This window comes from Danio rerio, chromosome 25 (assembly GCF_052040795.2).
Source record: "Danio rerio strain M-AB ecotype USA chromosome 25, GRCz13ab, whole genome shotgun sequence".
Classification (NCBI taxonomy): domain Eukaryota; kingdom Metazoa; phylum Chordata; class Actinopteri; order Cypriniformes; family Danionidae; genus Danio; species Danio rerio.
In genome coordinates, this window is record NC_141045.1 from 12,279,129 (window position 1) to 12,296,180 (window position 17,052).

Genomic DNA, 17,052 nt, shown 5'->3' on the forward strand with positions numbered 1-17,052 from the left:
TCTTTCATTTTATAATTATTATTTTTGCTTAATTTGTAATCTTTTATAGTTTTTTGTGTTTTCTTTCCTTTTTAATTGTTTTACTTTCATGTGATGTTTTGTGGTTTTTGTCATTTTTCTTGCCATTTTTTTCTTGTCATTATTGTTATTGGGGTCTGTGTTAATCAAATATATTCAAATAAATTTTGGTGTTAAACAAATAAATGTCTAAAATTTGTCATGCATTAATTTTTTAGGTGATATTAATTTGTTTGTTTAACCAAGTTTTTTTTTTTTCAAAATATTGTATTTATTATTTTTTATTTTTATAAAAAAAAAAAAATTATTTTGTTTGTTCTATTAGTTCATAGATCTCAAACTCGATTCCTGGAGAACTGCAGCTCTGCACAGTTTGGCTCCAACCCTAATTAAACACAGCTGATGCAACTTATCAAGGTGTTCAAGACTCTTTTGAATACTCGATTATTTAAATAAGTTGTGCTTGATTAGGGTTGGAGCGAAACTGCAGAGCTGCGGCTCTCTAGGAATCGAGTTTGAGACCCATGTATGTCTTTTATACCTTTAATTGTATTATTTTCATATAATATTTTTGTTTTTCTTTGTATGTTTCTTGATAATAATGTTAATAACCATATTTATGTATTCCCCCATGTTTGTTTGTTTATTTTACATTTTTGTACTTTTTCCTTACAAAAATCAATATTTATTAACACGTCCTACTCTACTGTGCTAATGAAGTAGTGCTTTTAAAAGAATTTTAAAAGTTTGCCAATACCATTTATTATAAGTGACATTTGAAATACCTAAAGAGAAAAATTCGCTCACAGACACGCATGTTAAACTTTTATGACAGTAAAGTAATAATTATGAGGGTGGGGAAAGGCTGATGGCTGTTTTTTTTCCCACAGCAATTGTTGATATGTGTATAGGCTGTAATGAAAAGCGTCTCTAAATAGACAGGTGTTGATTCCTCCCTGTTGTTTGAGGATCCTGTAATGATGATTTATTGCAGTCAAAGCTTTGTGTTGTGTAATTTTCTGCACCCACAGGTGATTAAATGCTTTTTCGGTGCTGCTTTTAATCTTAAGAAAGAACACGAGAAGTACTTAATTTTTAGTCCTCAGTCGTCACACTTTCAGGGTAATTTAAAAACACTTTTGTCTAATTGGATTGTTTTTAGTTAGGTTTAGATTTCTTTAAATGTTTGTTTAAATGATACTTAAACAATTTTATGCTTTTGTCAGAAATAGTGATATTAGAACAATTGCTCATTTATAAGAAAATTCTTGAAAATTTGACACTTTTTTTTTTTCTTTTCTTTTTTTCCTGGAGTGTTTAATTGTTATAGGGTATATGCCGAGCTAGTGTTTTTCCCATACTGATAAACTTCTGGTGACCTGTTATTGTGAACTTTTTTCCATTTTATACGGTTCCTTTTACAGCATCGATGTTGTAATGTCGTTAAAATACATTGTTAAATTAACTTTGGCATTTATTTAGTTGCTTAAGCGTAAAATTGAACAAAAAGCCGCTTACTCGCACACGCCAGTCAGAATCGGCAGGCTAGCGCTGAAGCTCCATTTAATATACTGGGGTAAATATAAATGCTCATTAAAAAGACATGGCGGGGGAAAATGTAATTTAATGCAGTGCTTCTTGTACAATCTGAGACCCACTTTAAATCGGATGTCACTCAGCTAGTGGAGATCGCTAAATTTGATAGAAAACAGCTCTTAAATGCGCCGGGTTTTGCATTGGCATACAGTTCGTCGGAAGCGCTTAACCCAGGTTACTGGCAAATTAAAAGTCCTATTAGCATTCTTCGGCATATACCCTATTATGCGTATGATGTTGAGAGGTTTATCGGATGCCCAATTTAGTGTGAATATTTATCGTTTCATAATATAGGGATGCATTAATTAAAAAGTACATTAATAAAAAGAAAAAATACATTGGTATCAATTTTTATTCTATTATGTATATATTTCTATTTAATTTAGTCTAATTGGTATTGTAATATATATTGAAATGAATATATTTTTATGTTTCATTTTGTTTTTTATTAAGTTGTTTTTTGTTCTGTTTTGTTTTTGATATGTTTTTTATTTTATTTATTTTTGTTTTTCTTTTGTTTTTCGTTTCATGTTACTTTTTTGTTTTGTTTTTCATTTCCTTTTGTTTCATTTCATTTAGCTTAATTTTGTTTTTGTTTCTTTTTTATTTTTCGTTTCGTTTAGTTTTTTGTTTTATTTACTTTTATTTCATGTTTCTTTTTGTTTCTGTGACTTATTTTGTTTTTTGTTTCCTTTAGTTTTTGATTTTATTAGGGACCGAGCACCGAAACGGTGCGTAGGCCCTATTGGAATTGCTCCGTTTTTTATTATTATTAGGGACCGAGCACCGAAACGGTGCGTAGGCCCTATTGGAATTGCTCCGTTTTTTATTATTATTATTATTATTATTATTATTCCGCCCCCTATCGGGGCACTTTTGAGGGTCTAAACATGCCCGAAAACTCATGAAAATTTGCACACACACCAAACGCGGTGTAAATAGCAGGTTGATATGGGTCTCGGAAGAGGGCGTGGCAAATTGACTCGACAGCGCCACCTAGAAAAATTAAACGGACGAGCCCCCGATACACGAATCACACACATGCACGAAAATTGGCACACACCTCAAACATGCCAAACCATACGAAAAAGTCTCTTGGAGCCATATCTCAAACCCAACAGGAAGTCGGATATTTTTAACTTCCTGCGGCGAAAAAGTGGCGTTTTTGCCATTTCCAGGCGTTGTATTTTAACGAACTCCTCCTAGGGATTTTATCCGATCGACACCAAAATTGGGTTTTGTCATCTAAAGGCCTTGGCGATGTTAAATTGCGAAGCTTTAGAGTTTTCGTCGATGGGCGTGTCCGTGGCGCCCTCGCAAACTTTGATGATTCGCCACAAAACAGGAAGTCTTTATAACTCAGGCATGCATTATCCGATCTGCCTCAAAATTCACACGCTTGATAAGCGTCCTGACCTGAACACGTTTACATGCCAATATCCAGATATAGTTATAGCGCCACCTGCTGGCCACAGGAAATGACATGATTTACGAAGTAATAAACTCCTCCCACAAATTTTTTCGTATCAGCACCAAAATTGAGTGGTGTTATCTGAAAGCTCTAGCGATGATATATTGTGAAGATCTAGAGTTTTCGCAGAGGGGCGTGTCCGTGGCGGTATGACAAACCTCAACGCTTCGCCATGGAACAGGAAGTCCTTATAACTCAACCACACAATGTCCGATCTGCCTGAAACTTCACATGGTTGATAAACGTCATCTCTTGAACACATCCACATAACAATATTGAAGTGGGCGTGGCAAAATGACTCGACAGCGCCACCTAGAAAAATTAAACGGACGAGCCCCCGATCTACGAATCATGCACATGCACAATAATTGGCACACACCTCAAACATGGCAAAACATACGAAAAAGTCTCTTGGAGCCATATCTCAAACCCAACAGGAAGTCGGATATTTTTAACTTCCTATGGCGAAAAAGTGGCGCTTTTGCCATTTTCAGGTGTTGTATTTTAACGAACTCCTCCTAGGGATTTTATCTGATAAACACCAAAATTGGGTTTTGTCATCTTAAAGCCTTGGTGATGTTAAATTGCGAAGCTTTAGAGTTTTCATCGATGGGCGTGTCCGTGGCGGCCTCGCAAACTTTGATGATTCGCCACAAAACAGGAAGTCTTTATAACTCTGGCATGCAATATTCGATCTGCCTCAAAATTCACACATTTAATAACAGTCCCGACCTGAACAGGTTTACGTGCTGATATCCAGTTACAGTTATAGCGCCTTCTGCTGGCCACAGGAAATGACATGTTTGACACTGTAACAAACTCCTTCCACAAACTTTCCCGTATCAGCACCAAAACAGAGTGGTGTCATCTGAAAGCTCTAGCGATAATATATTGTAAAGATCTAGAGTTTTTGCAGAGGGGCGTGTCTGTGGTGGCATGACAAACCTCAACGCTTCGCCATGGAACAGGAATTTCCTATAACTCAACCACACAATGTCTGATCTGCCTGAAACTTCACATGATTGATAAAAGTCCTCTCCTGAACACATCCACATAACAACATTGAGTCAGTCATAGCGCCACCTGCTGGCAGAAGGTAGTTTGGCTTGTAACTCGGCCACACAATGTCCGATCTGCCTGAAACTTCACATGGTTGATGAAAGTCCTCTCTTGAGCACATCTACATGAAAATATTGAGTCAGAGTCATAGCGCCACCTGCTGGCAGAAGGAATTTTGGCTTGTAACTCGGCCACACAATGTCAGATCTGCCTAAAATTTCACATGGTTGATGAAAGTCCTCTCCTAAACACATCTACATAATAATATTGAGTCTTTCATAGTGCCACCTGCTGGCAGAATGTAGTTTGTCTTTAAACACAATCTCCACACAATCTCTGATCTGCCTGAAACTTCACATGGTTTATAAAAGTCCGCTCCTGAACACATCCACATAACAATATTGAGTCAGTCATAACGCCACCTGCTGGCAGAAGGTAGTTTGGCTTATAACTCAGCCACACAATGTCCCATGTGCCTGAAACTTCACATGGTTGATAAGATTCCTCTCCGGAAGACATCTACATGCCAATCTTAAGTCACAGTTATAGCGCCACCTGCTGACAGGAGGAAGTTTTGCATAAATCTGTGATTTTCTTAGATCTTTTTTTATATATTGGCTTAAATTATTATTGTTCGCTGTTCTCTGTCATCGTAAGGTCACCGGGCGGCGGTGAGCCCGGGTGCGAGGTCCCTATCATCGCTGCTTGCAGCTTTAATTATTATTATTATTATTATTCCGCCCCCTATCGGGGCACTTTTGAGGGTCTAAACATGCCCGAAAACTCATGAAGATTTGCACACACACCAAACGCGGTGTAAATAGCAGGTTGATATGGGTCTCGGAAGTGGGCGTGGCAAAATGACTCGACAGCGCCACCTAGAAAAATTAAACGGACGAGCCCCCGATACACGAATCACGCACATGCACGAAAATTGGCACACACCTCAAACATGCCAAACCACACGAAAAAGTCTCTTGGAGCCATATCTCAAACCCAAAAGGAAGTCAGATATTTTTAACTTCCTGCGGCGAAAAAGTGGCGTTTTTGCCATTTCCAGGCGTTGTATTTTAACGAACTCCTCCTAGGGATTTTATCCGATCGATACCAAAATTGGGTTTTGTCATCTAAAGGCCTTGGCGATGTTAAATTGCGAAGCTTTTGAGTTTTCGTCGATGGGCGTGTCCGTGGCGCCCTCGCAAACTTTGATGATTCGCCACAAAACAAGAAGTCATTATAACTCAGGCATGCATTATCAGATCTGCCTCAAAATTCACACGTTTGATAAGCGTCCTGACCTGAACACGTTTACATGCCGATATCCAGATATAGTTACGGCGCCACCTGCTGGCCACAGGAAATGACATGATTTACGGAGTAATAAACTCCTCCCACAAATTTTTTCGTATCAGCACCAAAATTGGGTGGTGTTATCTGAAAGCTCTAGCGATGATATATTGTGAAGATCTAGAGTTTTGGCAGAGGGGCGTGTCCGTGGCGGTATGACAAACCTCAACGCTTCGCCATGGAACAGGAAGTCCTTATAACTCAACCACACAATGTCCGATCCGCCTGAAACTTCACATGGTTGATAAACGTCATCTCTTGAACACATCCACATAACAATATTGAAGTGGGCGTGGCAAAATGACTCGACAGCGCCACCTAGAAAAATTAAACGGACGAGCCCCCGAGCTACGAATCACGCACATGCACGAAAATTGGCACACACCTTAAACATGCCAAAACATACGAAAAAGTCTCTTGGAGCCATATCTCAAACCTAACAGGAAGTCAGATATTATTAACTTCCTGCGGCGAAAAAGTGGCATTTTTGCCATTTCCAAGCGTTGTATTTTAACGAACTCCTCCTAGGGATTTTATCCGATCGACACCAAAATTGGGTTTTATCATCTAAAGGCCTTGGCGATGTTAAATTGCGAAGCTTTAGAGTTTTTGTCGATGGGCGTGTCTGTGGCGGCCTCGCAAACTTTGATGATTCGCCACAACAGGAAGTCGTTATAACTCAGGCATGCATTATCAGATCTGCCTCAAAATTCACACATTTAATAACAGTCCTGACCTGAACAGGTTTACGTGCCGATATCCAGTTACAGTTATAGCGCCACCTGCTGGCCACAGGAAATGACATGTTTGACACTATAAGAAACTCCTACCACAAACTTTCCCATATCAGCACCAAAATGGAGTGGTGTCATCTGAAAGCTCTAGCAATGATATATTGTGAAGATCTAGAGTTTTTGCAGAGGGGCGTGTCTGTGGTGGCATGACAAACCTCAACGCTTCGCCATGGAACAGGAAGTCCTTATAACTCTACCGCACAATGTCCGATCTGCCTGAAACTTCACATGATTGATAAAAGTCCTCTCCTGAACACATCTACATAACAATATTGAGTCAGTAAAAGCGCCATCTGCTGGCAGAAGGTAGTTTGGCTTGTAACTTGGCCACACAATGTCCGATCTGCCTGAAACTTCACATGATTGATAAAAGTCCTCCCCTGAGCACATCTACATAAAAAATCTTCATAATAATATTGAGTCATAGTCATAGCGCCACCTGCTGGCAGAAGGTAGTTTTTCTTGTAACTCGGCCACACAATGTCCGATCTGTCTAAAATGTCACATGGTTGATGAAAGTCCTCTCCTGAGCACATCTACATAATAATATTGAGTTTTTAATAGCGCCACCTGCTGGCAGAATGTAGTTTGTCTTATAACACAATCTCCACACAATCTCTGATCTGCCTGAAACTTCACATGTTTGATAAAAGTCCGCTCCTGAACACATCCCCATAACAATATTGAGTCAGTCATAACGCCACCTGCTGGCAAAAGGTAGTTTGGCTTATAACTCAGCCACAAAATGTCCCATGTGCCTGAAACTTCACATGGTTGATTAAATTCCTCTCCTGAAGTTATCTACATGCCAATCTTAAGTCACAGTTATAGCGCCACCTGCTGACAGGAGGAAGTTTGGCATAAATCTGTATTTTTCTTAGGTTTTATATATATATATATCGGCTTTTATTATTATTGTTCGCTGTTCTCTGTCATCGTAAGGTCACCGGGCGGCGGTGAGCCCGGGTGCGAGGTCCCTATCATCGCTGCTTGCAGCTTTAATTAGGGACCGAGCACCGAAACGGTGCGTAGGCCCTATTGGAATTGCTCCGTTTTTTATTATTATTATTAGGGACCGAGCACCGAAACGGTGCGTAGGCCCTATTGGAATTGCTCCGTTTTTTATTATTATTATTATTATTCCGCCCCCTACCGGGGCACTTTTGAGGGTCTAAACATGCCCGAAAACTCATGAAAATTTGCACACACACCAAACCCGGTGTAAATAGCAGGTTGATATGGGTCTCGGAAGTGGGCGTGGCAAAATGACTCGACAGCGCCACCTAGAAAAATTAAACGGACGAGCCCCCGATCCACGAATCACGCACATGCACGAAAATTGGCACACACCTCAAACACGCCAAAACATACGAAAAAGTCTCTTGGAGCCATATCTCAAACCCAACAGGAAGTCGGATATTTTTGACTTCCTGCGGCGAAAAAGTGCCGTTTTTGCCATTTCCAAGCGTTGTATTTTAACGAACTCCTCCTAGGGATTTTATCCGATCGACACCAAAATTGGGTTTTGTCATCTAAAGGCCTTGGCGATGTTAAATTGCGAAGCTTTAGAGTTTTCGTCGATGGGCGTGTCCGTGGCGGCCTCGCAAACTTTGACAATTCGCCACAAAACAGGAAGTTGTTATAACTCAGGCATGCATTATCAGATCTGTCTCAAAATTCACACGTTTGATAAGACTCCTGACCTGAACACGTTTACATGCCTATATCTAGATACAGATATAGCGCCACCTGCTGGCCACAGGAAATGACATGTTTTACAGTGTAACAAACTCCTCCCACAAATTTTTTCGTATCAGCACCAAATTTTGGTGGTGTTATCTGAAAGCTCTAGCGATGATATATTGTGAAGATCTAGAGTTTTCGCAGAGGGGCGTGTCCGTGGCGCCATGACAAACCTCAATACTTCGCCATGGAACAGAAAGTCCTTATAACTCAACCACACAATGTCCGATCTGCCTGAAACTTCACATGGTTGATAAAAGCCCTCTCCTGAACACATCCACATGACAATATTGAAGTGGGCGTGGCAAATTGACTCAACAGCGCCACCTACAAAAATTAATCGGACGAGCCCCTGATCTACGAATCACGCACATGCACGAAAATTGGCACACACTTCAAACAGGCCAAAATATACGAAAAAGTCTCTTGGAGCCATATCTCAAACCCAACAGGAAGTCGGATATTTTTAACTTCCTGCGGCGAAAAAGTGTCTTTTTTGCCATTTCCAGACGTTGTATTTTAACGAACTCCTCCTAGGGATTTTATGCTATCGACACCAAAATTGGGTTTTGTCATCTAAAGGCCTTGGCGATGTTAAATTGCGAAGCTTTAGAGGTTTTGTCGATGGGCGTGTCCGTGGCGGCCTCACAAACTTTAACGATTCGCCACAAAACCGGAAGTCATTATAACTCAGGCATGCATTATCCAATCTGCCTCAAAATTCACATGTTTAATAAGAGTCCAGACCAGAACAAGTTTACATGCCGATATCCAGATACAGTTATAGCGCCACCTGCTGACCACAGAAAATGTCATGATTTACAAAGTAATAAACTCATCCCACAAATGTTTTCATATCAGCACCAAATTTGGTTGGTTGTGTATCTGAAAGCTCAAGCGATGATATATTGTGAAGATCTAGAGTTTTCGTAGAGGGGCGTGTATGTGGTGGCATGACAAACCTCAACGCTTCGCCATGAAAAAGGAAGTGCTTATAACTCAGGCACACAATGTCTGATCTGCCTGAAACTTCACAGGGTTGATAAAAGTCCTCTCCTGAAGACATCTACGTGCCAATATTGAGTCACAGTCATAGCGCCACCTACTGGCAACAGGTAGTTTGGCTTATAACTCAGCCACACAATGTCCGATCTGCCTGAAACTTCACATGGTTGATAAAAGTCTTCTCCTGAAGACATCTACATGACAATACTGTCACAGTCATAGCGCCACCTGCTGACAGGAGGAAGTTTGGCATAAATCTGTGGATTTCTCAGGTTTTTTATATATATCGGCTTAAATTGTTATTGTTCACTGTTCTCTGTCATCCTTAGGCCACCGGGCGGCGGTGAGCCCGGGTGCGAGGTCCCTATCATCGCTGCTTGCAGCTTTAATTATTATTATTATTATTCCGCCCCCTATCGGGGCACTTTTGAGGGTCTAAACATGCCCGAAAACTCATGAAAATTTGCACACACACCAAACGCGGTGTAAATAGCAGGTTGATATGGGTCTCGGAAGTAGGCGTGGCAAAATGACTCGACAGCGCCACCTAGAAAAATTAAACGGACGAGCCCCCGATACACGAATCACGCACATGCACGAAAATTGGCACACACCTCAAACATGCCAAAACATACGAAAAAGTCTCTTGGAGCCATATCTCAAACCCAACAGGAAGTCGGATATTTTTAACTTCCTGCGGCGAAAAAGTGGCGTTTTTGCCATTTCCAGGCGTTGTATTTTAACGAACTCCTCCTAGGGATTTTATCCGATCGACACCAAAATTGGGTTTTGTCATCTAAAGGCCTTGGCGATGTTAAATTGCGAAGCTTTAGAGTTTTCGTCGATGGGCGTGTCCGTGGCGGCCTCGCAAACTTTGACGATTCGCCACAAAACAGGAAGTCGTTATAACTCAGGCATGCATTATCCAATCTGCCTCAAAATTCACACGTTTGATAAGAGTCCTGACCTGAACATGTTTACATGCCGATATCCAGATACAGTTATAGCGCCACCTACTGGCCACAGGAAATGACAAGTTTTACAGTGTAACAAACTCCTCCCACAAATTTTATGGTATCAGCACCAAATTTGGGTTGTGTTATCTGAAAGCTCTAGCGATGATATATTGTAAAGATCTAGAGTTTTCGGAGAGGGGCGTGTCCGTGGCGGCATGACAAACCTCAACGCTTCGCCATGGAACAGGAAGTCCTTATAACTCAACCACACAAAGTCTGATCTGCCTGAAACTTCACATAGTTGATAAACGTCCTCTCCTGAACACATCCCCATAACAATATTGAAGTGGGCGTGGCAAAATGACTCGACAGCGCCACCTATATTAACTAAACGGACGAGCCCCTGATCTACAAATCACACACATGCACGAAAATTGACACACACCTCAAACATGCCAAAACATACAAAAAAGTCTCTTGGAGCCATATCTCAAACCCAACAGGAAGTCGGATATTTTTAACTTCCTGCCGCAAATAAGTGGCATTTTTGCCATTTCCAGGCGTTGTATCTTAACGAACTCCTCCGAGGGATTTTATCCGATCGACACCAAAATTGGGTTTAGTCATCTAAAGGCCTTGGCGATGTTAAATTGCGAAGCTTTAGAGTTTTTGTCAGTGGGCGTGTCCGTGGCGGCCTCGCAAACTTTAATGATTCGCCACAAAACCGGAAGTCATTATATCTCAGGCATGCATTATCCAATCTGCCTCAAAATTCACATGTTAAATAAGAGTCCATACCAGAACACGTTTACATGCCAATATCCAGATACAGTTATAGCGCCATCTGCTGGCCACAGGAAATTACATGATTTACAGAGTTACAAACTCCTCCCACAAATTTTATCGTATCAGCACCAAAACTGGGTGGTGTTATCTGAAAGCTTTAGCGATGATATATTGTAAAGATCTAGAGTTTTCACAGAGGGGCGTGTCCGTGGCGGCATGACAAACCTCAACGCTTCGCCATGGAACAGGAAGTCCTTATAACTCAACCACACAATGTCCGACCTGCCTGAAACTTCACATGGTTGATATAAGTCCTCTCTTGAACACATCTACATAATAATATTGAGTCTGTCATAGCGCCACCTGCTGGCAGATAGTAGATTGGCTTACAAATCAGCCCCACAATGTCTGATCTGCCTGAAACTTTACGTGGTTGTTTAAAATCCTCTCCTGAACACATGTACATAATAATATTGAGTCTGTCATAGCGCCACCTGCTGGCAACAGAAAGTTTGGCTTATAACTCAGCCACACAATGTCTGAACTGCTTGAAACTTCACATGGTTGATTAAATTCCTCTCCTGAACACATTTACATGCCAATATTGAGTCTGTCATAGCGCCGCCTGCTGGCAGAAGGTAGTTTGGCTTACAACTCAGCCCCACAATGTCTGATCAGCCTGAAACTTCACATGGTTTAGTAAAATCCTCTCCTGAAGACATCTACATGCCAATATTGAGACACAGTCATAGCGCCACCTAATGACAGGAGAAAGTTAGGCATAAATCTGTGATTTTCTCTGGTTCTTTTCATATATCGGCTTAAGTTATTATTGTTCGCTGTTCTTTGTCATCCGGAGTTCACCGGCGGCGGTGAGCCCGGGTGCGAGGTCCCTATCATCGCTGCTTGCAGCTTTAATTATTATTATTATTATTCTCGTCCGGAATGAATCGCGGTTTTGAGGGGCTAAACATGCCCGAAAACTCACGCAACTTTGCACACGCCTCAGAAGTGGCGAAAATTTGGTTTATTATGGGCTTCGGAAGTGGGCGTGGCAAAATGACTCGACAGCGCCACCTAGAAAAATTAAACGGACGAGCCCCCGATCCACGAATCACGCACATGCACGAAAATTGGCACACACCTCAAACATGCCAAACCATACGAAAAAGTCTCTTGGAGCCATATCTCAAACCCAACAGGAAGTCGGATATTTTTAACTTCCTGCGGCGAAAAAGTGGCGTTTTTGCCATTTCCAGGCGTTGTATTTTAACGAACTCCTCCTAGGGATTTTATCCGATCGACACCAAAATTGGGTTTTGTAATCTAAAGGCCTTGGCGATGTTAAATTGCGAAGCTTTAGAGTTTTCGTCGATGGGCGTGTCCGTGGCGCCCTCGCAAACTTTGATGATTCGCCACAAAACAGGAAGTCGTTATAACTCAGGCATGCATTATCAGATCTGCCTCAAAATTCACACGCTTGATAAGCGTCCTGACCTGAACACGTTTACATGCCAATATCCAGATATAGTTATAGCGCCACCTGCTGGCCACAGGAAATGACATGATTTACGGAGTAATAAACTCCTCCCACAAATTTTTTCGTATCAGCACCAAAATTGTGTGGTGTTATCTGAAAGCTCTAGCGATGATATATTGTGAAGATCTAGAGTTTTCGCAGAGGGGCGTGTCCGTGGCGGTATGACAAACCTCAACGCTTCGCCATGGAACAGGAAGTCCTTATAACTCAACCACACAATGTCCGATCAGCCTGAAACTTCACATGGTTGATAAACGTCATCTCTTGAACACATCCACATAACAATACTGAAGAGGGCGTGGCAAAATGACTCGACAGCGCCACCTAGAAAAATTCAACGGACGAGCCCTCGAGCTACGAATCACGCACATGCACGAAAATGGGCACACACCTTAAACATGCCAAAACATACGAAAAAGTCTCTTGGAGCCATATCTCAAACCTAACAGGAAGTCAGATATTATTAACTTCCTGCGGCGAAAAAGTGCCAATTTTGCCATTTTCAGGCGTTGTATTTTAACGAACTCCTCCAAGGGATTTTATCCGATCGACACCAAAATTGGGTTTTATCATCTAAAGGCCTTGGCGATGTTAAATTGCGAAGCTTTAGAGTTTTTATCGATGGGCGTGTCGTGGCGGCCTCGCAAACTTTGATGATTCGCCACAAAACAGGAAGTCGTTATAACTCAGGCATGCAATATTCGATCTGCCTCAAAATTCACACATTTAATAACAGTCCTGACCTGAACACGTTTACATAGCAATATCCAGATACAGTTACAGCGCCACCTGCTGGCCACAGGAAATGACATGTTTGACATTGTAACAAACTCCTTCCACAAACTTTCCTGTATCAGCACCAAAATAGAGTGGTGTCATCTGAAAGCTCTAGCGATGATATATTGTGAAGATCTAGAGTTTTTGTAGAGGGGCGTGTCTGTGGTGGAATGACAAACCTCAACGCTTCGCCATGGAACAGGAAGTACTTATAACTCGACCACACAATGTCTGATCTGCCTGAAACTTCACATGGTTGATGAAAGTCCTCTCCTAAGCACATCTACATAATAATATTGAGTCAGTCATAACGCCACCTGCTGGCAGAAGGAAGTTTGGCTTGTAACTCGGGCACACGTTGTCAGATCTGCCTAAAATGTCAAATGATTGATGAAAGTCCTCTCCTGAGCACATTTACATAATAATATTGAGTCTTTAAAAGCGCCACCTGCTGGCAGAATGTAGTTTGTCTTATAACACAATCTCCACACAATCTCTGATCAGCCTGAAACTTCACATGGTTGATAAAAGTCCGCTCCTGAACACATCCACATAACAATATTGAGTCAGTCATAACGCCACCTCCTGGCAGAAGGTAGTTTGGCTTATAACTCAGCCCCACAATGTCTGATTTGCCTGAAACTTTACATGGTTGTTTAAAATCCTCTCCTGAACACATGTACATAATAATATTGAGTCTGTCATAGCGCCACCTGCTGGCTACAAGAAGTTTGGCTTATAACTCAGCCACACAATGTCTGAACTGCTTAAAACTTCACATGGTTTATTAAATTCCTCTCCTGAAGACATCTACATACCAATATTGAGTCTGTCATAGCGACACCTGCTGGCAGAAGGCAATTTGGCTCATAATTCAACCACACAATGTCCGATCAGCCTGAAACTTCACATGGTGGATAAAAGTCCTTTCCTGAACACATCTACATAATAATATTGAGACACAGTTATAGCGCCACCTGCTGACAGGAGGAAGTTTGGCATAAATCTGTGATTTTCTCAGGTTCTTTATATATATCGCCATAAATTAATATTGTTCGATGTACTCTGTCATCCTGAGGCCACCGGGCGGTGGTGAGCCCGGGTGCGAGGTCCCTATCATCGCTGCTTGCAGCTTTAATTTGGTTTTGTTTTTCATTTCATTTCGTTTTGTTTAGTTTTTAATTTCATTTGGTTTCATTTTGATTTTTTTTGTTTAGTTTTTTGTTTCATTTCGTTTTTCGTTTAATTTTGTTTTATTTTTTTTCTTTTCGTTTAGTTTAGTTTCATCTTGTTTTTTGTTTCCTTTTGTTTTTTGTTTCATTTTATTTTTCTTTTTGTTTTGCTTCGTTTTTCCTTTCGTTTCATTTAGTTTTTTGTTTTATTTAGTTTAATTTTGTTTTTAAAGCCCAGATTTTATAACATGTAAACCTCACCCTGCATTTGAACATATCACAGAAGAGCTGAAGTCTCAGTCTGATATGTGTCCTCTTTGTTTTCAGGGAGAGTGTCTGCTGACGGTCCAGCTCTGTGAGGATGAGTGTGTTGAGGATGAGGATGATGTGGAGTTTTACCTGCTCTTTGCTGGATCCACACAGAGACATGTGTCCAGCACACTGAAGATCAGCCATGTCACGCTGCAGGCCGTCTGTCCAGGTCAGAAAATATCAATAACTGTATAGTTACAGTACAAAAATTGTATGTACAGTTATTAAACAAAACTGTAGTAGTGTTAATTATAAACAACAAATGTCTAGAATTAAAATGCGTTGAGTGAAAAAATAATCATGCTTTCACAATTTGTTCGTATACAGCAGTAATTGTTCAATAAATCTGACTTGTAAACTCAAGAGTTTACAAACCAAAACAAGGTCTACCAGCATTTCTAAAAGTCTTCATTTTTGAAGGTCAAATACTGTATTAGTGCAGGTGAAAGACATAAAGGTAGTCAAAGTTCTGCATTTAAATCTAAATCACATCAGTATAAACGCAGCCACACACAACGCATTCCACATACAGTATTTTATCAATGTTTGATGGTTGTCAAGAGTCTTCCTGGAAGCAGACGCTCATTACCTGCAGAGATCGACTCATTTACATTCCAGTCATGCCGGGATTCTTTTGGCAAGTTGTTGCCTTGCCCAATTATTCACCCGGCTGAAATTGCCCCAGTTACCAAAGGACAAGCTCTGGTGCTGGAGCTAATGTGAATGTCCCAGCACTGTTCTGGAGATTCATGTTCTGTGTTTACGTTCAGTGGCCCGTAATGGACAGGCACATTCTTGCTCCATGTAGGAATATGTGGAAAGAGGTGAGAGGAAATAAATTGAGAGTCTGTGAAAATATACACATTTTTTGTTATTAGGGTGTAATTAGAGTTGAGAGAGTCTGTAAACACAAGTGGAATGAATGGATCCAGTTTATATGACTTTAATATAGCTATGAACAAATACTGTTACTGAGGGGATTCTTTTCTCAATCAGGTTTAGTTTGTTATCAGGTTCTCAATATTATGTTTGTTTACCTTCGTTTGTTCTTTCGCTCTGTTGTTCTATCATTGTTTTGTGTTTTTCTCTTGTTTGTTTCTTTCATTTTTTGTTTTTCTTTTTTGTTTTGTTTATTAGGGACCGAGCACCGAAACGGTGCGTAGGCCCTATTGGAATTGCTCTGTTTATTAGGGACCGAGCACCGAAACGGTGCGTAGGCCCTATTGGAATTGCTCCGTTTATTATTATTATTATTATTATTATTATTATTATTATTATTATTATTATTCTCCTCCGGAATGAATCGCGATTTTGAGGGGCTAAACATGCCCGAAAACTCACGCAACTTTGCACACGCCTCAGAAGTGGCGAAAATTTACGTTTGTTAAGGGCTTCGGAAGTGGGCGTGGCAAAATGACTCGACAGCGCCACCTAGAAAAATTAAACGGACGAGCCCTCGATCCACGAATCACGCACATGCACGAAAATTGGCACACACCTCAAACATGCCAAAACATACGAAAAAGTCTCTTGGAGCCATATCTCAAACCCAACAGGAAGTCGGATATTTTTTACTTCCTGCGGCGAAAAAGTGGCGTTTTTGCCATTTCCAGGCGTTGTACTTTAACGAACTCCTCCTAGGGATTTTATCCGATCGACACCAAAATTGGGTTTTGATATCTAAAGGCCTTGGCGATGTTAAATTGCGAAGCTTTAGAGTTTTCGTCGATGGGCGTGTCCGTGGCGGCCTCGCAAACTTTGACGATTCGCCACAAAACAGGAAGTCGTTATAACTCAGGCATGCATTATCCGATCTGCCTCAAAATTCATACGCTTGATAAGCGTCCTGACCTGAACACGTTTACATGCCAATATCCAGATACAGTTACAGCGCCACCTGCTGGCCACAGGAAATGACATGATTTACGGAATTATAAACTCCTCCCACAAATTTTATCGTATCAACACCAAAATTGAGTGGTGTCATCTGAAAGCTCTAGCGATGATATATTGTAGAGATCTAGAGTTTTCGCAGAGGGGCGTGTCCGTGGCGGTATGACGAACCTCAACGCTTCGCCATTGACCAGGAAGGCTTTATAACTCAACCACACAATGTCTGCTCTGCCTGAAACTTCACATGGTTGATAAAAGTCCTCCCCTGAACACATCCCCATAACAATATTGAAGTGGGCGTGGCAAATAGACTCGACAGCGCCACCTACCATAATTAATCGGACGAGCCCCTGATATACGAATCACACACATGCACGAAAATTGGCACACACCTCAAACATGCCAAAACATAGGAAAAAGTCTCTTGGAGCCATATCTCAAACTCAACAGGAAGTCTGATATTTTTAACTTCCTGCTGTAAAAAAGTGGCGTTTTTGCCATTTTCAGGCATTGTATTTTAACAAACTCCTCCTAGGGATTTTATCCAATCAACACCAAAATTGGGTTTTGTCATCTTAAAGCC

General features: G+C 41.0%; 1 protein-coding gene across 50 annotated transcripts in view; it reads left to right on the forward strand.

Annotated features, from left to right (window-relative positions):
- akap13b (A-kinase anchoring protein 13b) overlaps nucleotides 1-17,052 on the forward strand; it is a 198,392-nt gene that overhangs the window by 50,636 nt on the left and 130,704 nt on the right. For all 50 annotated transcript variants that reach the window (XM_087311799.1, XM_087311803.1, XM_087311813.1 and 47 more), the window contains exon 3: nucleotides 14,592-14,745. In XM_087311799.1, coding sequence (XP_087167925.1) covers nucleotides 14,592-14,745 — 154 coding nt within the window. The remainder of the gene's footprint in view (nucleotides 1-14,591; nucleotides 14,746-17,052) is intronic.